The sequence below is a fragment of the Tyto alba genome, unplaced genomic scaffold (assembly GCF_018691265.1).
Source record: "Tyto alba isolate M040663 unplaced genomic scaffold, T.alba_DEE_v4.0 Super-Scaffold_20000042, whole genome shotgun sequence".
In the NCBI taxonomy this organism is placed as follows: Eukaryota; Metazoa; Chordata; class Aves; order Strigiformes; family Tytonidae; genus Tyto; species Tyto alba.
In genome coordinates, this window is record NW_024881293.1 from 1,352,767 (window position 1) to 1,377,923 (window position 25,157).

Below are 25,157 nucleotides of genomic sequence, written 5' to 3' on the forward strand. Positions count from 1 at the left end.
CCTCTGATTGACGGCCAGCCCCTGACGGGAGGGAGGGCGGGCCCTTTGCGACGGCGGCGCTTGACGGCGGCGGCGGCACTTGGCGGCGGGGGCCGGCGGCGGCGGCGGCGGGTTGGCCATGCTGCTCACCGTGTTCTGCCTGCGCCGCGACCGCAGCGAGCTCACCTTTTCCCTTCAGGTGGACGCCGACTTCGAACTGCAAAACTTCCGGGCTCTCTGCGAGCTGGAGTCCGGTATCCCGGCGGCCGAGAGCCAGGTCAGGCCCTGCCCGCCGACGGGCCGCCCCTCAGCACCGGGAGAGGGCCCGGTCGTTCCCCCCCTCACCCACGGGCTTGGGGTTCCCTGGGCTGGGGACGGCTGTGTGTGTCCCCTCTGCACCCCCCGCGGCCTTCTCCCCGCCGGATCCCGGAGTTTGGGGGTCGTTTGAGGGGGGGAGGTCCCTCCCCGCGCCGACCTTTCGGTTTTGGGGAAGAAACGCGTCCTTTTTCCCTCAGAATCCTCCTCTTCCCCTCGGGAGAGAGGAGTCTGGGTTCGTAATGACTTGATGTCTTACTGGTGTCCGTCCGGAAAAGGCTCAGGCTCCTCCCGTGGTGGAGCTGAAAGGGAGAGCAAACTGGGATTTTTAGTGATTTTTCAGAGGTATTTGGAGTTTTAATGAGGAAGGATTTGGAGGGAGAGGACTGGGAGTCAGGGTGCGGGGAAGGTGGTGGCAGCCCATCGTCTCAAACCCCGGCAAACGAGGCTGAAACGTCCCGGAAAGGGTTTATTTATCATATCAAATTCCCGTCTGCCTCTGAGGTAGAAATTGCAAGATTGAGGCTTTTTCCCCCTTTTTTTCATACAGATGTGGGGACCGAACAGTATGTTTGCCTGGTTTCCCCCAGCAAAGATCCCTCTCTGGCCCCAGTTTGGGGCTCGCTTGTTGTGAGCGTGCCAAAACACACGGGAGGCTCTGGTGTGGGGGTGGTTCTCATCCGTCTGTCCGTCCGTCTGGGCTTTACTCACTGTTTTGGGTTCAGTCCTGCTTTTTGGTTTATGACTTTTTTGTTGTTGTTGTTTTTTCTCAATTTCTACCCGTTTCTTAGCGGGGTGACGTGTTGCTGGGCAGGGTGATACCAGCTCCCTTTCTCGGGGCGCTGGCCGTACTTGGCAAAGTTTGTGGAGTTTTGTGGCAATCGCTTTCTCTTCCTGAGCCCTTTCCGAGTCTAAACTAGTAAAATGTTTTTCCAGTCAAGCAAATATTAGTCAGCGATGGGAAAACTGCTGAAATGGCAGCCCTTGAGGTGGACGCGTTCCCTCACCGAGCAGGTTCCCCATGATTTACTGGCAGCATTTTGCTTTACCTCTGCCTTTGGCGAGCCTTTTATTTTGGGATGAGAAATTGGTTTTGAGAGGGAAGTAGTCTCCAAAGCGGGGATAGAAAAATCAAGGTGAGGTGAATTTTCCCCTAGGAGAAGAACTTGCTTTTTGGTAGGTAGAAAATGAAAAATGACCTCAGGTAAAGGTTCCCATCTGCTACACTCCAGCAACCCCCCCGTGCCTGTGTCACAGCCACCAGCAAGGCACCCAGATTTGTGGCCAGTAACGGGGACAGCCTCTACGCGTGGGACTCTGCAAGCACGCAGTGGCTTCTGTGTCTCCAGGCGTGTGGAGCATAAACACCTCATCATCAGCTTTGTCCCCCTTGCGTCACGTTAACCTGCCAGCTCTGGGTCTATTTTAGGATAATGAGGGGTCACGGACTTTTCTGCTTATATTTTGCTGGGAGTTCCCTTCCTTTGCAATTAGACTGCTGCAGAGTTTTGCGATTATATCAGCCGCAGGTAATAGGGATCAGTGCTGTGCTTTTTGTAGCCACCTCTGCTTCCCTTCTGCTCACCCATCTGCCATTTATGCATCATCTTGCTTCATTTCTTTTCATGTTTTCTAGCTGTGTATTTATTTTTTTCTCTGCTGTTTCTGCCCAGCATTTGTGAAGTGTTTTGGGGACCTTCAGTGAGGAGAAAGTTATAAAAATACAAGTTATCAGTGAAGCAGCTTGTTGTATAGAAGGATTTTGCGTGCTTAAACCATCCTCCACAAATAGGCAGTGTCACATTTACCAAACTTAGTGGTTTACTGCCGTTTTTCCATAACCAAGGCATACATTGCATTAAAGATGTCACATTGGCACAAAAGAGAAGATGAATTTAATAGTAAGGGTTGTGCAGGGTGGAATAAACCACAGCTGTGTGTGGAGGAGGGCTAATCCCAGTCTGATTTTCTGCTGTTTTGTGAAATTAATCCTGGGTGCTGCAATTTGGGGTGGAGGCAAGCAGGGGGCTGCGAGGTTTCTGAGGGATGTCTGCAGTTGCAAGGCAGGGAGGGCGGCGTGAGATAACAGGGACAGCTGCTGGCAGGCTGTTGTGATAAGAGGAGCTGGGTGAGGAGAGGGGAAATAATTCGACTCGCTGTGGTTTCCTCCACGCATCAAGGCGGTGACTTTTCTGGAGGGGGGACAGGGAGACACCTGGCAGAACCGTGTTCTTCTGGCAGCACTGTTATTTCCTTCATTTCTCTTTCTTTACGTACTGTGCATCTGTTCTTGGCTGTGCATGGCCGTGCACAGGAAGATTTAATGGGTTTGGATTGATTTATGGTGGCTGGTCGTGTCTAGCACTCTTGATTGGGGTTCCTTGCTCCATAAGGAGGTTCTACCCTATGGCATCATGAAAAACCCAACTGTTGTGCGGTATCAGTGCCTGTGTCCCTGCCCAGGTCACCTCCAGAAGAGCCAATGTCCAGTACCTGGCCAGCCTACAAGCTCACCTGCTAAAATATGATACAAACCAGATAATCAAAACACAGCAAAATTAAATTAGTTTGTTTTAACAGCAGAGCGGGATGGGTCAAAAGTGTATTAAGCTGTGCTGCTAATGAATGTAGAGTGAGTGCTGGGCACTTAATTAATTGTCTGAGGTGTTAAGGCCGAACGCTCATAAATCCAATCCCAGCAAGATGACAGAGGTAAAACCTCACTTAAACTGATTAACTTGTCTCTTCCAGAGTGTCTGTGCAGGGAAGCTGCCATTTAAGATTTGCGCGTGCAGCTCAGATTTATTACAAGCTTGCTTTCTCTGTGGGCAGTGGCGTTACTGAGTCAGGACGGGTGGGACATGTCCAGTAACGTGAGAGGATGTGCTGGGACCCTTCCCATCACCAGCTAACCGTAATTATGCTGGTGATGTCTTGCAAACCTTCAGAGCAGAGACTGCACGCCCTAATACAGTGGGCCAGTGTTTGCTTCGGAAGGGACCCAGTCTGGTGCAATACCACCGAGGCTGTGAAGCATGTCATTAATGAGAAGGTAGGGAGCTCATGCTTGTTTCTAATTTTATGTGTTTCTCTAATTCTGATGGCTCCGATTGCTATTGTACATGATTTGTCTTACTTTTCCTTTTTCTGTCTTGTTTTACTTTGGCAACACTTCTGACGCTGGATCTCTGCTGTTAGGGTGCATTACTGAGATTCTGTATGGTATTGCTGGAGTAAAGCAGTGAGTCTGTAGCGTCTCCCAGACCTTAAAGCATGTAGTAATTGGGTTTTTTGGATCTTCGTTTTGGATCTGCTACTTGTGACTGCATCGGGTAGAGCCATAGCCCATCCACACAAGGGCTGCGAAAGGTTCTCCCACGCGGCTCTGCCAGTCCCAACCTGTGGCAAACCTGTTGTTGCTGAACCGGCCTTTTCCAGACCCAGAGAGACTCGGCCTTGCTAAGCTGAGGTGGGAAACGTGAAATTTGATCATGTGCCTGAGGGGTTTAGGCCGAGTTCTCCGGTGCTTCTTGCTTTGGACTCCTGCCAGGGGCAGGAGGCTGTTGAACCGATCTGCCTAGTCTCGTTGCGCTCCAATGAAGGCACAGAAACCTTGATATTTAGCAGATACCATTTCTGGGTACTTTTGTTCCTGTAAAACACATCTTTATCTTGGTTTTTTTGCTGCTCTGTAATTTAGGGCATCTGTAGGTATTACACATCTAATGTTACTAGAAATGTTCCCATGGTGATTATTCATTTTTATCTCAATATGTTTTTATGTTTAATCTGCAGACCCCTTGTTAAATCAGATTATCATAATAGAGAGTGATGTGACTTTGTGTTTTACAGTCAAAAGAAGTTAATTCGCTGCCATGGACTGACTGCAGTCTTGGGAGTGGTGTCTTGGGGTGCTGAACCTTCAAGTCAGGAGAGCTACATCACTGAAGTAAACTGGAAATCACTGAGCTAATTATTGAGGTCCCTGTAAAACTAGTTACTCGGGGGAACAGTGTTGTGGGAAGAAGCAGAGGTTGTAGATACTGGACTGGATTGTCCACGGATCTACCCTGACCGACACAGCTGCATGGGTGCAGTTGGTCAGTGCTGACTTGCGGGGAGATGCCACTGTAGAAGACAATTGTGACTTGCATAATCATAGAGACTGGATTTTGGAAATGTATGGCGAACAGCCCTGGTTCAAGGCTTGCTTTCCTTTGGTAATCTTGGTCTCTAATTAAGAGAGACCAGACCTTCTCGGAGATGCTGGGTTTCGAGAAACCGTTGCTGGGTTTCGGTAAGACCAACTCTGTGTCGTTGTCCAACCACTTACTTGTTGAGGTCTTTCTGTGCCTGAGGTGGAGGTGCTTTGCAGGCCCTGCCCGTGCCTGTGGTGAGAATTGCACACCTTCCCTTCTGAAGCTTGAGGTGGCTCCAGATGATTTACTGGAACGCTTTCCTAAAAAAATAAAAATAAAAAAAAAAGCAAGATAGCAAGATGTTGCCTGCTTTGTCATGCATGGTGTTTTTGCTGCACTCTCTCCATGAACAGATAGTCTATGCGGAGCGGCCTCTAACTGACAACAACAGATCTTTGGCTTCCTATGGCTTGAAAGACGGGGACGTGGTGATTTTGCGACAGAAAGAGACCGTAGAGCCACGGCCCTCTATCCGTTTCCCAGGTGAGAAAGGATTTGTGTTAACTTTTGCTCTGAGCATGCAAAGATCTCGATATTTATCAAAAACCAACTCCATGTTGTGTCAGTCTCCTTTAGTACCTCACTAGGCAAAACACTTAGGAAGGGAGAGTGGCTAGGGATAAGACAGGAGGCTTTTAAAGTTAGCTCAAGGGCTCGTTATTTATTTATTTTTTTTTTAATTCCAAGGAAGCGAATACCATTTTACTTTTCTTTTGGGGAACTGCAGAGAAAACGAGGATGGTAGTGGGTTCAGAACAGTCGTTTTTGTAAAGGCATGTGAATTTTCATCCGACTGCTGGTTCTCTTCCTGCTCAGTGTAATGGCGCAATAACATGCGGTCTGTGCAGCTCAGACACACGGAAAGGCTGTTACCGATGCGCTCTGAATCTGTGCCGTGACAAATGCCCAAAGAAGCCGTGTCTTAACAAACCCAGTTACACAACTGCATACATGCAAGACTCCTCTGATAACATCTGATGGAGCCCCGCTCCTCTGTCCTGCCTTCTGCAGCAATTCCTAGCAAATCCCCCTCATAAAATTATCACCGGAAAAGAAGATACCGCTGGCTGAGAAGGGTGTGGGAGCGTTGCTTGAGGTCTTCATCCTCCTGCCTCAGCTGGAGGATGGGTACCTGCAATGCAGGTCTGCAGAAATGTTACTTTTTTTTTTTTTTTTTTTTCCTCCCCCTGCTTTTTTTCAATCCGATTGATTCAGAGGTGCCTTAGAGACTCTGGGTTTAGCCTTGTGATCCCTCCATGTGGTACTCACATATTCACATTTGTGAAGCTGGTAATAACTAGTCTGCAATTCAGTAAATGCATTTCAGGGGATAAAAAAATGGGCCAGATAGAAAGCTAGACCAGTTACATAAATATGTGCTAGCATTCCTAACCCAGTAACCTGAGTACCTGGCTGTGCTTCTGACACAAATTGCTGTTCGCAGAATCCAGTCTAATACCGTAGCATTAAGAGCAGCTCGTCCTTCCCACGGTTTTTCCACTGCGTTTTTCAAGCAGAACTGTAAACACGAAGCGCCGACACCTCTGACCTCTTTCCCCTCAAGGTCTGCCAAGGATAGACTTCAGCAGCATCGCAGTTCCTGGGACTTCCACTCAGCAGCATCAGGCACCAGCACAGCGTCTTCGCCCGTCGCCTCCCGATGCACCTTCGTTCCCTCAGGGTTTGGACAATCCGGCGCTGCTACGGGAGATGTTGCTTGCGAATCCCCACGAGCTGTCCCTGCTGAAGGAGCGCAATCCGCCCTTGGCAGAAGCGTTGCTCAGTGGAGACCTTGGTAAGTTGGGTTTTTAATTTGCGAGAGGTGGTTTTAAATCTGCTTGAGCTCAGTTCTAATAAAAGGCAGCCAGAGGTTTTTAACTGGCTGGGATGTTTGCTGCCAACTCATTGATGGTGCTGATAAAAGGTGCCAGTTGGGAGTACTCAAGGCAGAGTTCCTCTCCTTCTAACAAGACTGCTTCTGGCGAGCTGGGCATATTTCCTCTGCTTGGCTTCTTTAATATCCTCTCTCCCCTACTTTGAAATATCAGATGCACAGATAAGTTGAGTTTCTGTGAACACAAGTGGCTCAGCTCCCAGTTTTTATGCTAAGACTCTCCAAATGCACGTTTCCCCATAATGGTGTCATATTTGCTGCATCCCAGAGCCCATTAGACCTCAATAAAGAGCAGTACGCTATAAAACCAACTTTGCCATGGTTAGCTGCTGCGGAAGGGGACATCAGAAAACGAGAGGAAAAGGAGCAAGAAAATAGTGTCTTTAGGCAGCTTTTTCAGTAGGAATGGTTATAAATGTTTAAGTTTCTGTTAGTCTTGAAAGTGTTTGCGTATTTTGGGCACAGTTGAAGCCTAGTACCGTGTCCTTCACTTCTGCTGCAGGTGAGTAGCTGATGTTGGTCCCTCATTCTTCATGTGACAAAAGCTTTGAACTCTAGTGTCCTTTCTTTATGGAAACAGAGTGATGTTTTGGGTGTCAGCAGGTGTGCTTCTAAACCTCTACAAGATATTTAGTTAGGAAATAAATCCTGTTGAGCTTGGGGAAAGGAATGAAGAGGAGGAGTTTCTAGCAGCTGACTTTTCCACTTTCAAGGTTACATCCTAGTGATTTCCCTCTGTCAAAGGAAGCTAGTACTAAAGGAAGTATGTACTAAACTTGCGTGGATATTGTCAGCCTATGTAATTTTTAAATTCTGACTTCAGTTCATATCCAGAGTTAAACCTTGTCCATTGCACTCTCAAGCTTCTTCATGCTTCTTGCAAATGCTGTGTCTGTAGTGCAGGAGTTTTTCCCATCACCTTGAGAAGATGTGCTGCTGTTGGTGGAAGAAATGAGAGGTTAAGCCCAAGACACCCAGAACTGGCTCATCTGCTGATCTGTCTTGTGCATATTAAACTTTGAATCAGATGTGCATTTTTAGTCCCAAGTCGCTGCAGTGGGTTTTCAGAAGGAAGTGGTTTGATCTGGTTATGCTCTTATCATTCTGTACTGCTACTGTTGGTATTTGGGCACAGATCCAGTTCAGCTTTGGCTCTGATACCCAAATACACACATAGATATGTGCCCTATGACTCTGCTGGATGTGCTGCAAACACTTTAGAGGGCACCTGCTGTACAGAAGCCTAACAAAAAATAACTGAACAAGAAAACATACCCAGTACCTTCCTGAACATGTAACAGCCTTTCAGCCTGAGAACTTCTTCGTGGGAACTGCATTTCTGGAAGCAAACCCACAACCTTCTGTGTTTACAGAACTTAATTTATTGCCAAGATCTTTTGGGAACGAATGTGATCACATCCAAGTACTAAAAAATAACCAGAGGCCATCCACAAAGTGAGGATCTAAAAACTGTGTTCTTAAAACGTGTGGCTAGACTTTGTGAAGCAGGTGTCCCGACTAGGACCTCTCGATTTCAGTGGTAGGCATTCAACTTCAGGGATTATGATGTCTCGATCTTTGCCTGTGTTGCTTGGGTTTAAAATAAGTTTTCTTGTTAGCCTTTTTATGTCTTACAATTTTGTGTTTGCTCTTTGCTGGATCTACAGGCTGTTATTTTACCAGGGATTGCTGAGTGTAAAACGTGATGGATTTTGCAAGCTGTTCTTGTAGATTGGCCATCTTACTGAGAGCTATGAAATCTTGCTCCTATCTCTGAAGCTTTTTCAAAGTACACATGCACTCAAGCTTCTCGTTTAAATTATGCAAGTTCTGTAGTCTGGATTTCTTCTTCAGGTCTCGTTTGTCTGCTGGTTTTGCAGCTGGGGTTTTTTTGAGTATTGTGTAGGCAATTCTGGCTGCAGTAGAGGAGTGAATTCCTGTTTTAATGGCAGCTCTTCATTTTAAATATTATTATTTTCACATTTTTTCCATTTTTCTTCCATATAAAATGTATGTGCGAGGAAATTGAGTTTGATTGTGCTGAGTTTGGCTAGCAGACACAAGGAGAAAGAGCTCTGTCCAGTTGCTTTTCGTCTCAGTGGGTTACCAGGTTTACCACCGATCCTTTGAGGTCCACCTATGCTGCCTTCAGATGTCGCCTTTTGTGCTTGTGCTGCTGAGTCTACCCCTGAGTGCATGCTGGCATAAAAAGAAGCGTTTGCTGTGCCAGAACTTGATTTGTAGGAGTAATTTCCAGTAAAAAGCATTTCTCTATCTTCTTGCTACTGCAGAGAAATTCACCAGGGTGTTGCTGGAGCAACAGCAGGACCGAGCCCGGCGGGAACAGGAGAGGATCCGACTCTACTCAGCTGATCCTTTTGATCTCGAGGCACAGGCCAAGATAGAAGAAGACATAAGGTAGCAAATCAAAGTCACTTGGTGCTTTTTTTGCACAGGTGCTTCCATCCATGGTGCTTTTTCCTGGGAGGATGCAAGGGGTGTGTTTAGATCCTGCCTTTAGTCACGCTTTTGCTTGCAGGGTGGTGCTCTGAGCCGCCTTTGCACGTGGGAAGGTTGGGATTCAGGGACACGTAGGCAGACCCCATCCTTCAGCTGTATCCAGCTGAGCACAGATCACGCGATGACAGCACTGCTGTCCACGCGTGTGATGTCCCAGAGCTGTCTAAGCTGGTCCACTCAGAAACAGGATCACCTGTGGAAAGCGCTTAGCTGAGATCCTCTTGAGAGGTGGCGCTTGGGTGCCTTGGGGGTGTTTTGAACCAGAGAACTGAGCCTGCGTTAGTCTCTAAGCTGAGCTCTCTGGACAGCAACGCGGCATCCTTTCTCCCAGCTGTCTGAGATTTAGTTTTGCATACTGCTAATTATTCTGTCTCTGGCTAATTCCAGACTCAGAACATCACTGCTGTCAGAAGAGATGTTCTGTAGAAATATGTCTTGCCCATCAGCGCTCGCTCCCTCTTCCTGTCTTCCAAATGTAATTGCATTGGGCTGAGGCTCGATTTCTTAAATTGAGAGATAAATCCTTGAGTCAGACCATGACTGGTGGGTTTTTTTCCCTGATAAAGAAATGTCTTTCTGATAGAGGCTCATAGTTGGTCATAACCAAAATTCATTTGGGAAAAGAGTCGTTCTTGCATTATGACTGACAAAGTGTAGGTGCCCAATAAATAGTTAGCTTAGCAGTGCAGAAAAGTATGCATTTGTAGATAGCAAAGCATGGCTTGGAAGCACAGGAGCGCTTTCCTTCCTCCATAGGTGACAGATAAAGGTGATGTGCCCAAGGCTGTGCATCTGCTGGGGAAGAGTTTGGGTATCTAGCAGTCCCCAGATTTCACACCCCACTTAGTTTCTCTGAACTCCTTGATTAATTAGGTGTGCTCTGCCCAAGATTGATTGGAAGCTATTGCAAACATCGTTTTTTTTGAGACCTGTCTCTGTCCTGCAAGTATATCTTAAGTGGAGAGAGTGTCAAGCACAGAGAAAACAGAATAATGGATTTGACAAGAGAACAAACTGAAGGTTAACCACTGTATATCTGATTTAAGCTTAAATAGTAAAAGACGGGACAATGTGTGGTGCTCTTTCACAAGCATATGAAGCAGGACAGACTGGCAGTAGGGTGCTTTAGCTCCCGAGCGAGCCAGGTCTCAGATGCCATTAGCTGTTTTCCTCCCCCACCAAGAAACCTTGTCTACCCATGTTGTCATGGGAAGGCTACCACAGTACAGAAGATGGGTAAGAGAGGATTTCCCCTTCCCCTATTGAGGAGGAAAAATGAAATGGCATCAGAATTGGAAGCCCTTTTATCTTTTTGGTAGATAAAGCTATTTCAGAAGCAATTGCTACGGATACCCATCACTTCCAAGATTACTGTAGGAGCTGTGATGGGCTTCTTGAAGAGCGTTTCTTCTGTAGGCTTGAACTTGCACAAAGGGCTTGTGTTCATGGTGGTGTTCTTGCTGCTGTTTTGCTCACCTCCCTCCCTACGCCTGGAAGAGGAAGGATACCAGGGAAACGTTGGAGGATTTAATGTTCAGCTGCTGTGTGGGATTCCAGCATTGTAGCTACTGGCAACATCTTCATCGTGTGCCCTCCACGCTTTCTTTTAGAGTGACTAATAAATACGCAGGTTTGTTGCTCACAAGTCCTCCAGGTTAACTCTGTGGTGACGAGTTTCTATTGCTAACAGAAGGTCATCTGGTGCTGTAGTGTGTTAGGCAAGGTGTTGGAAGGATCAGTCTTCATGGCTGCTGGGGAGCAACTTGGTGTCTCTGGATTAAGCCAATATCATTACGAGCAATCCCTCTGCTAAGAAGCCTATGTTTAGCTAATGAAGCAGTCTTTGTTGTGGTTTAAATATGCTGTTTGTAAGGTGAGCTGCTATGGGTGGGATTATCAGGTCTATTGATAAATTGGAGGGATATTTATAAGGTTTGGCTGATGGAAAATCTGATTTTTCTCTCTTCTTCATTAAATTCAGGCAACAAAACATTGAAGAAAATATGACGATAGCAATGGAAGAGGCCCCTGAGAGTTTTGGGCAGGTGGTGATGCTGTATATTAACTGCAAAGTCAATGGACATCCAGTGAAAGCCTTTGTTGACTCAGGTGAGTTGCCCCCCATTTTCACCTCTTTCTCTGCACTCTCCTTTCCCTCACTGAGGGAGACTGTAAATACTCCAGAAGTTTTGCCCAAAAATTCCATAATAAAACACTGCATTACAAGATTTTGAAGCACCATATTAAAACCTGAAAGCAGCCTGGGCTTTGTTTAACGTGAACAGAGCAAACTGTTGTGAGAAGCAGCACGCATGAGTGCTTGAACGCCTGGGATCAAGGCTCCTGTGAGAATTTCAGGGGCTGTGATGCCAGAAAGGTCACTGCCACGTGTGTGTCTTATCTCAGTTTACAGATGGGGGCATTTCACATGCTTTTAATGCTGTGCTTCCCATTCACAGTCTTAAAGGGAAAGTACTTGGGGTTGTTCCAGCCCTACAATAATAAGTACTTTACTGTCAGTGCTGATCTGTGTGTATACCATCAATTCAACGCAGTGAGATTCACAGGAAGCCTTTATGCCCTAATGCAGTTGCCTAATGTAGGTGGGTTGGTTTCCCGGCTGCTGAGCGCAAGATCTTAAGCCCTTCCAGGAGAGGATTTTACTTTGTGATGAGCTGTCAGGTTTTAACATGAATTCTCTTGCTGGCAGGTGCCCAGATGACCATCATGAGCCAAGCTTGTGCTGAAAGGTGCAACATAATGAGGCTGGTAGATCGGAGGTGGGCTGGCATTGCTAAAGGTGTAGGGACACAGAAAATAATTGGCAGAGTGCACTTAGGTAAGTGCTGGCATTCTTCTTGGGGCAGCTTTAGCAGCAGTTTGACTGCATTTCCCACAGTCTTGGCACCAAGGAGTATCTGGTTTAATGCTATAACTGTTAGAAACTCCCACAGAGTAAAATAAAAGTGCATCTGCAATATGTTCATTTGTCTCGGACACTGTAGTCTGGCTTCTGTCTCATTTAATGCTTTTTAAATTAAATTACCCTAACATTTTTAAGTGAGGGAGCCCTCAACTCCTGCAGATGCAGAGGATGTGTTCACTCTGGGTGCAAAAAAGAGTTACTGTGAAATAGGGGGATCTTCCCTGTTTGGGGTGGAACTGTTGGGCAGTATGAGTTTCTCAGGAAGGATTCCAGTACAGTGGAGTGTTGGGGAAGAGAAGGCTGTCTGTGCTTTTGTGCAGGTTTTCTGGATGAGAGAAGATTGTCCTTATTTGAAAAATCAATTCTCTGCATTGTTGTTGCTTCTTAGACTTGTGCTCTGACGGGCTGTACACAGCTCCTCTAGCTTGGAGGGTTAGATAAGCAGTACTTGAGTCTCTAGAACAGGTCAGCTTTTAAAATAATTAACTTCTTGAGAACAAGGCAGGCCTGGTAGTCCCTGGTGCTCGCATAGGGATAGACTTCCTGTGACCATATCGGTACATCAGACCTCTGATTTCAGATTTGCCCAGCAGGTGCTTTCCCAGGAGACAGAAGAGCAGAAAGTAGATTTGTTGCACTGTAGCATTGCAAGGTGGTAACTTCTCTCCCTTGCATTTCAGCTCAGGTCCAGATTGAAGGGGATTTCCTGGCGTGCTCCTTCTCAATCCTTGAAGAGCAGCCCATGGACATGCTTCTAGGACTGGATATGCTGAAGAGGCATCAGGTATCAAAACCTCTTTTGGAACAGTTACTGGCTCTTCCAAGTTAAGTGCTAAGTGCAACTGAAATGCCTTGCCTGTGAATTTGTTAGGATTTTTATGGGAGAGTTGATAGTGGATTATCTTCCAGCCATTTAGAAAAGAAGCACGTACACCGTGGAGAGCTATAGGGTGTCTAGCTGCTCTCAGAAGTTTTTTGCTCTCATCAGAGATGCTCTGAGCTTTTCAACCAAATTATTTATTATAAATCAAGCCATATGGAGCCTTTTGCTTATAGCTGGCTCTCTTGGCCCACTGCTTAGCTGCTATGAGCTATTCCCATTGGAAATGCATTGTTTAACCTTTTCTCTCCTTCTCTGGGAATTGACTGGCTCTTCACAGGCCCCTGATGTCTCGATGCTCTTTCACAGTGTTCAATTGATCTCAAGAAGAATGTACTAGTGATCGGCACGACTGGCTCACAGACCACTTTCCTCCCGGAGGGTGAGCTCCCAGAGTGTGCCCGGCTGGCTTACGGGGCCGGGCGGGAAGACGTGCGGCCAGAGGAGATTGCAGACCAGGAACTAGCAGAAGCAATACAGAAGTCCGTAGAGGAAGCAGGTACCAGGAGGATCCCAGTTGAAATATTAATCTGCATAGTTTTCTTGCTGTGTATCAGGACGTCTGTCAGCAGTCCCCCTTCTCAGCTCCTAGGAGATACAGTCTAATGCAGCATCAGCGAATAAACGGTGGAGAGAAAGGGCTTTATTCTTGCTCGTGGCCTCTAACTGCATGTCTTTCTTCCTTTCTGTACAGCAAAATCTGTCTGCATGAAGGCATTTGGGGGGTGCTTGCTGTTTAATTTGTGCTCTCCTTGCAAATTCCTGCCCACTCTGGTTTCTTGGCCTTTGAAGGTGGAGAGATAAATGGTTCTCTGGCATTGTTCTCCTAGGTCGAGTTATAGTGCCTAGTCAGGGACATGGTTCAGTTTTAGCAGCCTCCTGTAAGGACAGCTTTGTGGAGGCTCCAGCAAATCCTGTTCTTGATAGCTGCAGCATGTGAAAATAGAGGAGCTGTAGCAGTAAGTATAAATCACTGGACAAAAGTTCATGACAATTTTTAGAAATAGTATTATTTCAACATTTTTTCCTTAAAATGGTGCTTGTGCCTTCGGAAGGTGAATTGCTTCTCTTACTGAAGGTCAAGGTTGCTCCAGATTTCAAAAGCAGCAGCTGAATTCACATTCTAATGTATATCATCAGCCTTAAATGTGATCTGCAAAGAGAATTTTCTCCCTCCCCACAGTTTTGCTCCCTGTGCCTCTGGAATCTGTAAGCTGCACAAATGCAGACTGAATGGGCTACAGAAGATTTTGGTAGCTGCAAAATTTAGTTAAGTGGAGATGCCAAAATAGGTGAAAGCTGAGCTATAAGCCAAACTGTCTGAAACTCAGATTTTCTATTTAACTCCTCCCTTAACTTCAGCATATGCTTTTGACTAAAGGAAAGCTTCGGTGGTTTTTTCCCCGCTATTACAGTGAAGCTGTGAACACCTCACAAAGTGTATTCCTTAAGCCTTTTCCAAAACTTTGAAGATAACATTTTATGTGCAAGTGTTTTATAGAGACTTTTAGCTTTACTGCTACTTTGTCCTCTGAAAACATGCAGTAAGATTTTGCTTCCCACACACACGCAAAACGCTTTGCCAGGTCATATTTAAGCTGATAAAGTTGATTCTTTCAACATTTTTATTGCTATTTTTTTAAGATTCTAGCATGTCCATATTTAAGATTGAAGTGCAATAACCAGATTTAACCATATATGTATGTACATATGGTTATATATATACCAGTTGTAATGCACAGAGATTTTTATTTAACACTTCCCAATTGCTCCTTGACAGTCAGTAAGCAGTGACTTTCTTGCAAATAACAAAGCTGTTCATGTTAAGGGGAGCACAGAGCTGCTCTTATTGATCCCTTTGACCAATTTTCTTCCATTCTAGGAGTACAAATTTTCCAGAGGTGTAAAAACGTTGAGAGGAGGGCCTGGTTCACATGTTTGATTTTTAAAGCCAAATTTGAATCCTTATTAACTTAAGTTGCAGCAAGTAGAGAGAAACGGAAACATAGGTTTGACCTTGCCCCTGCCAGGTTTTGACATCGTGAAAGGTCAGATTCGGTAGTTTGGGCTCACATCTCTTCACATAACCTGACAGAGGAAATGTACAGCTGTAAATATTAGTTCTATTCCTATAGGAATGTTGCGCCTAGGTTGGTTTTTACAGTATCTCTCCATTTTGGATGAGACCTAGCAGACAGCATAGTTGGTTGGACTTAGTTCTTTGCTGAAAGGGTCAAATAAAAAGCAAACCTCTTGGCCCAAAATACATGAATCTTTACAATAAAAGTATTTTAGTCGACTGCTTTAAAATGAAAAGTATCTAAAATGACGTCAATCAAAGCCATTTATATACAAATACAGTTCTAAAGATCATCTGGCTTTGTTGAGACTAATCAGCAGTCTACTGTTCTCCATTGATGCTGAGCCCTAGAGGAATGTAAAAGATTTGTGAGAGTAGAGAATCCATGTTGTGTATTCACTTAATGCTTGTAGAGCACCCATGCACAAAACTAAGGTAGGTCTTAGATTGACTGTGTGCATGTCTTAGACATATTACAAGGCTCTGGCCCACAGGCACTTGTTGGCTATATCCTAAGATGTCAGAATATTAATGTATACCCTCTTCCTCTCTTCTGAATCTATTAGCTGCTGCTAGATGGTACCAGGAAAACCAAGTGAAAGAACAAGAAACTGGAGAGAGAGAGAACATAATGCAGGACCAAGGCAGCTCAGCTCCCTGCAAGGCCTGTGTTCTTTCATAACCACTTGAATTTTTGCTGCCTTCTGGTAGATGGTACAACAGAAATCGCTGCGTACATCTGTAGGCTATTAAAGTTCTCGTTTTGAATGCACCTGGATTATTCTGGAGCTTTATTTAATCCCCCGAAGCCCACTTTAGCAAGCCTTGTGATTTCAGTCAGCTGACTTGGTGGTGTTTCAACACCTACTGCAAGGCAGCTGAGGTGGTGGTGGAGTCCTGGTATGTTTTACTGCAAACTAGATCCTCCACATCTGCTTCATTTATATCTGAGACCTTGCTTTTTTCTGCCAATACAGTGTTTCCCACCACCACTGGGAAACACAGTGATTTTGGAGGATTTATAAAACTGGCAGAAAAACTGCAGTTGCTTTAGGAGGAAGTGTATTTGGGTAGTTTATCCCATATACAGTTTTTCATCCAGACAGTCTCAATATAAGAGAGGTGCTACCACCACATATGCAACTCCGGCTTTTGCTAATACAGAGAGGATTTTATCCCTGATGGTGCACTTTGTGGAGAAGAGTTTGTTCCTGGTTTTAGCTGGATTGGTGTCCTTGATGGGGCAGGGGTTCAGTTCCTGCCGATACCCCAGGAGGAGGGTGACAGTGGGTCTTGGAAAGATGATGCTGAGGAGTGCTTGGCAGAATAGCAGCTACTTCTGCTGTCTAAATGACTGCAAATCCCTGATGTATTTGATGGGTCAGACCTTTATTGGTGATCCACTGAGTCAAAAGACAGTTCTGCTTTTTCTCTAAAGGACTGGCTTGGGTGCAGAGAAACGTAACCCTACCATGTAGAAACAGAAAAAGATCCCTCTGGTTTTCATGCACATCCTGAAGCCTCTTTGCCACCCTTATGAAAGATGAGCGGTCTGAAAATCTGCAGAACAATCCTGGCTTTTTAATACTCCAGTGTTGCCAAGTTGTAGCTGCATTAAGACCAGATGTGCAGCCAACAGAAGGCCTTTCTCTGTGCTCCAGCTGCTGTATTTTATACCAAAGTGTATCCATCAGATGTGTGGTATCGCAGCATGTAGTGCACCATTTTTATTTAACAGAGAATAAAAGAAACAAGTAGCTGAGGTGAAAGAGGCAGACTTCTTCCATGTTGTGGAACTTAAAGGAAATCCTGGCTGTACGTGTGAGCATGGTTAGCTGTCACCCGGTACATCTGGGTATCTGTAAAAATAGTAAGACTTAAGGTAAAATAGTGGTATATGTTTAAGACCACTGAGTTTGGAGGCCTTTGGGAAGGGAAAGGGAACTAACGCAACAGATCACACAGCACAAAATCTGCATATCTGACACTGGACAGAGTAGGACTTTAATGGAAGAACAGGCGACCTTACAGCAAAGGTCATGTTTGTGATTTAATGAGTGTGAGAGCTGATACATTAGCTAGATAAATTCACTTATCCAATCTCCTGATAACTAGAGCCAGTGTTTGGTGCTACTGATAGAGATCTGCAATTCATCCATTCTCCATGTGGAGAAGGAAACGGTGAGCTGGGTTTGACTTCTGACTCTCTCTTCCTTCGCTTTGTTCTTCCCCGCGTTTTGGGGATGGCTGCCTTTCACCCTAGGATCTTTACGCTTCCCTTCTGCAGCAAGCTGATGTTTGCTTGCCCCCTCTTGCCTGTGCTGGCTCTGCTGGGAGCACAGTCCAAGAATTGCGTTGCCATCTCAGTTTTAATTTCCCTGAAATGTGCTTCCTGAATATCTTCAGCCATACAGAGAACAAACCAGCACGGTGCCAGACACATGCCTTGTGCCGCATCTATTTTATCAAGTGTGTAGTATCACACACGGACCACTGTGCAGCGTAGATAGCACAGAACAGCCTTTAAATTGTTCTCCAGCAGCGTAGTTTTTGGCTTGACATAACGAATTTCCTAGGCAGAACTTCTTCTGGAAAGCAGTGAACGTGAGGAGCTCCTGCTGCCAGCACGCTGTCTTGATGGACAGTCGGGAGGGGAGCTGCAAGGTCGCAGGACTATAACCATGCATGTGGTGTGCTCTGAATGCTAACACAAGTTTGGTGTGTTTGTTTCCTAATCCAAACAGAACGTCAGAAGCCTTGATGCATGTAGTGTGTGTTTACTGCAGCTGGAGTGGGCCACAGACCAGGTATTTATAGCTATCAGTTTATGAGTTTTCTCTCTGACAGTGAAAACAGTCATCTCCCGTGTCCTAACTACTTCTTTCCTTCTGTCTTCTGCTAGAGAATAGTGACAAAGAAACTACCTCACTGGAAATGCCCTCGTTACCAGCTTCTGATGGGTTTCAAAATCCAGTCCAGTCTTCAGGACTAAATTCCAAGATCTGTAATCCCACAAATCAATTACTTGATCGTTCTGTCTCTGCCCCTGCTTCAATTTGCTCATCCGAATCTAGCCTCGCAGAGCCCATTGATCCTAGAGCCGTCAAGTCTTTTGAGTCTTCAACTGAATGCCAGATAACCCCAGAAAAAGAACATCCTCTCTTATTACAGCATCTTTCCAATAACGCTTCCTTGGAAAATAACGGCCCTTCTCCCCAGACAGGGGAGGTAACCTGTTGCGATCCAGCTTGCCTTTCACAGAAAACACTCAAAGAAACATTTATTGCTGACAGTCTAAAGGAATGTAATGCTAAAGAACAAGACTGCGGTCAGGAACATCCTTTGGAAGTGACAAAAGATGATAGTTTGGCTGACACTGCTGCTAAGCACGGGCAAAATAAAGGTGTATGTCTGTCTTCAGAACAGGAGCAAAAGCATGAGCTTCCTATGGACCATCAGACACGCAAAGAACCAGAAAAGGAACATCTGGAGGAGAAAACTGAGACAACTGACCCAGAACCTCCTTGCCATGTTGGTGGGGTTGAGAAACCTGTTGTAGAAGAAGCCAGCCAGCCAGCAAATCCTCCTATGGAAATGAGAGGAGATGGACAGGAGAAAGCAGGTCTTTCCTGTGCAAAAGGGAGTATCCAAATGTCAGCCTCCTATGGCCGTATGCATACGGAAGCCTTCATGGAAATAGATGTAGTTGAGCAGCCTGTAGCTGAAGCGCACAGCTCAGCAAGTGAGCAGAAGCAACAAGCCGAGAACACAGATGTCTCTGACCTGAACTCGGGTGCCTTTTCCATGGAGGTGGAGTCACTGAAGTCTGTATCCTGCTTGAGTGATCCGCTTTCCACCAGTGATGTCCCACAGTCTAAAAGCACTAGTGAAATTCCTGCAAAGTATGACAAGTTGTCTGTCTTGGCCGCTGAAGACAGCTCTTCCCCCTCCAGCATCCATCAGCTGGACAGGGATCCAGGAAGACCTTCAGAAGAGCCATGTTTCTCTCTAGCATCAGCACTGAAAGAGCTTCACAAGCTCTTGATTGTGAGTCGGAAAGGAGAACGTAAAATTCTTGTCTCGGAAGAAGTCTCTCAGCTGGAAGTGGTTCACAGAGAGCCAGCAGCACAGCAGAAGGGGCTTTCTGAAGATGAGCAGAAAGGCTCCGACCCAGCCAGGCAGGAACAGAGTTGTTCCTTCGACAGGGTGAGGTGTGAAGATGGAAGAGCAGAGGGGAAACAGCCTTGTGATTCTGGCACAGAAAACATCAGCACTGGATCTGTCAGTCACATGCAGTCTGCTCTCGGAGAAGGTGCTTTAGAGATTCAGAAGTTTTCAGGTAAGAGTGATTTGGTCGTGATGAATTCTGCAGTGACATCTGACCAGCAACAGAGCTCTGAGCAGGCGGAGGTTTGGGCAGAAGGTTATCAGAGTCCTGCTAGTCCGACGTTGGAGCAAAACACATCTGTTTCCTCTATACCTGCTTTGGATGAAGATGCACCTCAAGATACTCGGAGCCCGTTCACAGGAGCACCTGGGAGAGGCAGCAGTTCTGCTCCTGAAGGTCCGTGGCCGTTGGGTGGGTGCGAGGAAGCACTGCTGAGCCCACCAGCTGGCTACACTGGACTTGCCTCGGGTGCTTCTCCACCACCTGCTTTCCCTGCGGCTGATGTTGATCGGATCCTCGGCGCTGGTTTTACCACACGGGAAGCTCTTGAGGCTTTGGAACAAGCGGATGGAAACGCAGATCTTGCTCTTCTCATTTTGCTAGCCAAGAGTATCGTTGTTCCTACATAACTTTGGAAGAGGTAGCTGACTGGGGTGTCTTTTCTTTTAAAGGACATATCTGAATTATACACCAGAATTTACAAGCAGAGTGTTGAGCCAGATTTTTTAATTATTTGCAGCCAAAGTAACTTGTCTCCTCTATTTCACCCATTAGATTTGGCCTTCTGAAAGAAAGAAAATGTCCTAGCATTGTGTGGACAGGATAGCTTTTAATTATGCATACTGGATTAAAATTAATGTTTTTATTTAAATGTACAATTTTAGAATAAGCTCAGATGTTACGAATAAAAAGCAGAAGCCATTAAGATCACCACCCTGTCCAGCGCAAAGCAGATTGTGAAGTGGATTGACCGTGCGTGCGTGTGCCCGGGACAGGAGGTACACGCCGAGTTCGGTGTGGCGCAGACTCAGAACGGCGCTTGTCCAAACAGACTTTGTGGATTTGTTTTAGCTCTTCTGCGCTTTGTAATCCCATGTCCATCTGTGATGCTGATGAAACTTATGGCAGCTACTAAAGGTACGTAGATGCCCACAGATGTGTAACACATTGCGAGAGGAGTGAGGGGTGGAGGAGGCTTTTGGAAGCGTGTGTTTTTGTGTGTGCACGGGGAAGGCTGATGCCTATTTTTGCCAAACCCTTTTATGCTCTTGGGCCAGTGTGTTCAAGTTTACAACGTTGGGGATAGAAGAAGGGAAAGGATAGAATTTGGTGCTACCAAAACTTAAGAGACGTTTTAACTTATTTGCAGATGTGCTGGTATTAATTGTAGGTGGGGGTGTGGGGAGGGAAAAGGAGTATTTTACATTTTTTTCCTAGCCTTGCCCACATCATGTTTCCCTCATATAAAAGAACAAGATCAACCACTTTAAGGCAAAACCTTAACAACGAAATTATTTGACAAACCAACCATATGTTACGGTTCTTAATGCCCCTTTGCCTGGGGAGGAGTGAACTGTTCCAGTGGATGCATTCTCTATGCACCGAGCAGGGGTGTGATCAGAAGAATGAAGAAATCTGCTTTGCACTCGTTTATCTGGATGTTTGGGGATGATCAGCCTCTCAGCTGTGGAAATGCAAACTGCGGAAAGCCTGTAGCGGCTGGTGGGGTACTAATTTAATACCTCTTAAAGAGCGAGGGCTCCCCAATAGGGTTTATGAAACAAATGCACTGACGTGGCTTCTGCATTATAACCATCGTGGCCTTCTGGGAAGTCCCTGGTGAGTAGCCTGCATGATGAGTGCTCACCGAGGCTGTGCTGTTGTAGGAAGCCCTTTCCAGATGCTTTTTTTTGGGGATGAACTACTTTGTGATGCTGTGCAAAGCCCCGAAACGCTGTTGGGGCTGGGGAAGGGGAGGGAAAGTGTGGCTGAAACATGATACCAAATTTTAAGTAGGAACTTTTACTTAGTCCCACTTACAAGTGGCTTTGTGTCAAGTGTTCATCTTGAACCTTCTGCTTTGAGCTAAACCTGAAGTGATGGGTCAGCAGCGGCTGGAAACATGTTTTTGTTCATGGCTTTCATTTGTTGTTATCATTGTCTCAGGCCTGTGTTCCTGGTGTTTTGTCTTCCCTGTTGATTAGCAGACTTGCCTACGTGTATGCTAGGCTTTTTTCACGTAGGGTGGCATTTAAAACCAACACAAATTTAGTTTCATCTGTGAACTTGCAGGAGTTTCTGACGTCAGTGAGTGCTGGTTGTCAGATTTTTCTTAGACATTTGGGCAGCCAGGAGATCCTTTGGAATAATGAAGAGCTTTAAGGCATTCCTCTGGCTGTCGAATGGAGCTTTTTGCATGGCCTGTGAACATACCAGCTAAGCCTGGGGCTCCCAGACACGTTCAGCTCGTATCTCACCACTTGCGATGCCGGCAGCAGGCGTTGCTCCGTGCGTACGTAGGAAGCAGTGCTTGGCTGTTTGGGAACCCTTTGCCAGAGCAGCATCGAGTAATTCACTTGAGGCTCTGTTCAGAATGAGTTACTGAGGCAAGACTACAGCTTTATGATCTTTACCAAGCAGGTGGTAAGAGTTACTCCTGCTGAAGTTGGTTTTTTTTTTTTTTTTTTAATATTCTTGCAATGAGCACCTCAAGTCAGTGAAAGCCCCCTCTGTAAAGGGTAATCCTTGGGCTGGTACAGGAGTACAGTGTCATTAGATCTCTTTCTAGAAGCCTTAGGAAATAAGATATGTTAGACCCATTCCCATCCGGTTCACTATTAAAAACGGCAACAAGAGTGAGGCTCTCAGATCCAGAGCATCCTCAGTCTAAATGTCGGAATCTTCTCCCGATCCCGGCCACGGGTCTCAGTGAGGTGGTCCTGGGTGCAAGTCCCTATCTGGTACGCAGGTACTGGCTGCGGGTTGGCCCTCTGGGATGCACGACGACTGAATTTGTGCCCTTAGCCTGTGGGTTCATCTACTGCCAACTTGTTGAAGCATCAGATGTTAGCCATGCAATGTTATACCCTTTTCATATTTACACTTCATGTTTTTAGAAGCAATTGCTAATAGCTAGACAAAGTACTGCTGCTTTGCACCAAACTGGTTAAAGGCTCTAGTTTTATGGCCACATTTACTTAGACTGCATATACAGAATTTATGCTATAAAAGCTTTAGAGCATCAGCCAATTTGCTTCAATGCTCAATTTTATTCTTTGTCAAATATAATTTTTGAAATCTGCCCTTCTGCCAAAGCTATACTAAGGCATTTATCAGTAGTGCTAGAAATTCCTGGGTAACTTTCTCTGAACTGCTAGAAACAAAGCCTGACCCCCAACTGACAAATACTTGTAAAGCTATTTTATCAAGTTGGTCCAAGCCTGGTGATTTAAATCTCTTCATTGCAGAGCCTTGCTTTGAGTGAATGGCTATGTGCCGCTAAATTAGAGAATAATTTTTTTAGGAGCAAGATTTCTGTTGGAGAAAATTGAGGCAGTGGTGAGTATTTAAAGTTAAAATAAAATGTTGTAGAACATGTATTTAGCGAACACTGTCTAAAAGTTGTCTTCTGTTTTAACGTGCATGTGTGTCCTCTCTGCTGTATGCACACAGCCTTTGCTCAGCCTTTAGCAGCCTCTTAACCAGTCTCTGTGCTCACCTGGCCCACAAAGTGGGATTACTTCTATTTAAGCAGGGATGGCAGACTGCTACAGCTTGTTGGCTAGAGCAGGGAATAGTTAATGCCAAAAGCTGTTCAGGTTTCCAGGAAGCCGTGTACCTTGGCCTAAAATAAGGCTCTTCACTCTCTTCTCCTCCCCCTCCTCATTCATCACTGCTCCAGTGTATTAATGTCACATCAGCTTAGCAAAATGATTTCACTATGGAAAGTCCATCTATGGAGAATAAAACTACACTCGGAAGCTGCTTTATAAAGATGCCGGCCCCTGTAGGAAGCCTTGTGGGTCTATAGAGCTTGTTTCTGGGTGTTTCCTGAAGCCACTGTGGTCACGTACCTTGCTGTTGGTTTCTGAGATGTATTCTTTTACTTAAAGATACTGAAGGAGTTTACCCAGCCTCTTGCTGAATGCATGTTTCTGTACATGAGGCTTTAGGTGAGTTTAGAGGTGATGTTTAGTGAAATACCGACATCTGAAAGTTTCTGGGCACAGATAATTCTGACAAGAAGAGGAAATCTTTCCCGGTGACGGTCCCTGGCATGTTTACCTGCTGCTGAACAGAGCTGAGCTACGCTGTGTTATCGTGACAATCTCTGCCTCGTTGCTACGTATGTTCAACTTTCTACGTAGACACTTGGTCTGCAGGACTGTTAACCTTGTACCTCCTAGTTATGTTCCCTTCTTTCTGTGTTTGTCTCTCCCTCTTGCTGTCTCCTTTCCTCAAAAGTAGCAATATTTAAGTGTACTTGCTGAATGCTTAACTTCCAGATAAGTTTTCTTTAAACCACTATGCCATTTACAAATAAAAGGAAGAACAGATCCTAGAGGTTTCTTCACCAGACTTGGACTTCTTGCCATACGGCTCCCCAGAACTCTAACATGAATGCAAAGAGGAGAAATCAAGAGGTGTTTTTGCCTGTCTCTCTTGGAAGTCAGCTTGGGAAATGGGGTCGGTTTCGTGTACATCATTCCCTTCCGAAGCATTCAAGAGATTTCTTCCTGCACTGTGTAGACGAGGCTTACTCCGTGATCCAAATACGTAAGCGGTTTGGGTTACCCTTTGACTGATGCTTTTTAGCTTAAGAGTTTTACAGACTCACTTAAGGAACTTGAGGGAATCAATACTCAGGAATCCTAAAAGCTGGTTGCATTTCTGTCATTTACTCTTCTGGGCTGAACATACTGCGGCTGTCCTTGCAGGTGGCTGAAGGGAGGAGTGATTGTGTCATCAGAGAATGGGATGTGGTTCTGCCCAAAGTAATACACACTTGATTCTTTTTTTGATTTTTTTTTTTTTTTTTTTAATATCGGGGGACTGTTTATCAACAAAATTGATGTGTAAAAAAAAATTTGATATTTAAAAAAAATGAATAAACACTTTATCATAATGTTGCTTGATTGGTCTGTCTGTATTTCTGAGGTCAGCATCTCTGCACTCCAACCCTTCTCTGGATTTTTTCCCAAAGCCAGTGGAATTTCCTTAACATAAATGTTGCCATTTTGAACATAATTAGTAGAACTCTGTGGCTAAAATGATTCCAGTTGGCAGGGCCTGAGAACAGCCATGAGAAATTAATGTATTCCCCTTCTACTGGCTGTTGAATCCTTCAGGCAGAGCTTGAAGTGGAAGAGCATTAGGGTACAACACAGAATGTAGCACTTGGCCTCAGCACTGTCTGCTGGAAAAATGCACGAGGTGCTTCTCATGTGTCCTATGTAAATACCTCATTGCCAGCCAGGCTAGGAAACAGTTGGTTTTATTTTTCTGGAGCTGGAAGCTAATCTCTTGGGACATCAAAAAATCCCTGGAAATCTTATGACGGTTTTAGTTGAGAATAATTTTATTTTTAAATTCCCATTATCTTAGTGTCATGTAATAGAACAGGTTTTAGGAAGGAGCAGCAGAGGATCTTTCTCCTCTGATACTTGGGGCGCAGTCAGCTTACCCTAAGGAGCAGCATTTGTCTCACGGAGTAATTCCTTTTTCATATCTTGAAAAACATGCACTTTTCCTTGAGACAAACACCGAGTTTTGGACCATTTTAAATCTCAGATGTCCCGAGAGCAGTCAGTGTTAGTACCAGATGAGCAGAGACACTCAGAAGCATGAAGGGTTATGAATCAGTTCCTGCGACAAAGCACTTCTTGGACAGTGGATTCCTCCTCACGTGTTCAGAGCTCTACAGGTGATGCTGGCATCACTAATATAGCTAAGTTATGTCGTTAAGGCAAGTATTAATTAGGAGAGCATGTTCTGAATTCTGGTCTTGGGGTGGGAAGGGGGAAGATTTTAACGTACGGGCTGCTACAGCCCCGTCCAATGTTTTCCCAAGACGCTGTTGCAGTTTCTTCTGCTGGGAGATGATTTAAGGACTAAATGCTCTGACTGACTGAAAATTATTTTGAGCACTCAGACCTTGTCCTTTCTCCTTTATGAATGTGGTATTCTTTTGGTATAG

The 25,157-nt window shown here is 45.4% G+C and overlaps 1 protein-coding gene across 3 annotated transcripts; it reads left to right on the forward strand.

Moving 5' to 3' along the window:
• Window positions 1-68: 68 nt before the first annotated feature.
• DDI2 (DNA damage inducible 1 homolog 2) lies at window positions 69-24,086 on the forward strand. 3 transcript variants are annotated; one of them, XM_032999513.1, is made up of 10 exons: window positions 69-256; window positions 4,847-4,976; window positions 6,058-6,288; window positions 8,679-8,805; window positions 10,889-11,016; window positions 11,618-11,746; window positions 12,514-12,617; window positions 13,023-13,212; window positions 17,538-17,600; window positions 17,696-17,811. In XM_032999513.1, exons 1-9 carry the CDS (start codon window positions 119-121, stop codon window positions 17,552-17,554), a joined length of 1,194 nt encoding a protein of 397 aa, XP_032855404.1. In that variant the 5' UTR covers window positions 69-118; the 3' UTR covers window positions 17,555-17,600; window positions 17,696-17,811. The 3 variants fall into 3 exon arrangements, with proteins under 3 accessions (XP_032855404.1, XP_032855402.2, XP_032855403.1); XM_032999511.2 differs by lacking the exon at window positions 17,538-17,600 and having other exon boundaries at window positions 17,696-24,086; XM_032999512.1 differs by lacking the exons at window positions 17,538-17,600; window positions 17,696-17,811 and adding an exon at window positions 15,360-15,565.
• Window positions 24,087-25,157: the final 1,071 nt, after the last annotated feature.

Coding starts and splice junctions, on each gene's coding strand:
- DDI2 (XM_032999511.2), top strand. CDS start 119: ATGCTGCTCACCGTGTTCTGCCTGCGCCGCGACCGCAGCGAGCTCACC. Junction 4,977..6,057: donor GCCCTCTATCCGTTTCCCAG/GTGAGAAAGGAT, acceptor TTTCCCCTCAAG/GTCTGCCAAGGATAGACTTC. Junction 13,213..17,695: donor GAAGTCCGTAGAGGAAGCAG/GTACCAGGAGGA, acceptor GTCTTCTGCTAG/AGAATAGTGACAAAGAAACT.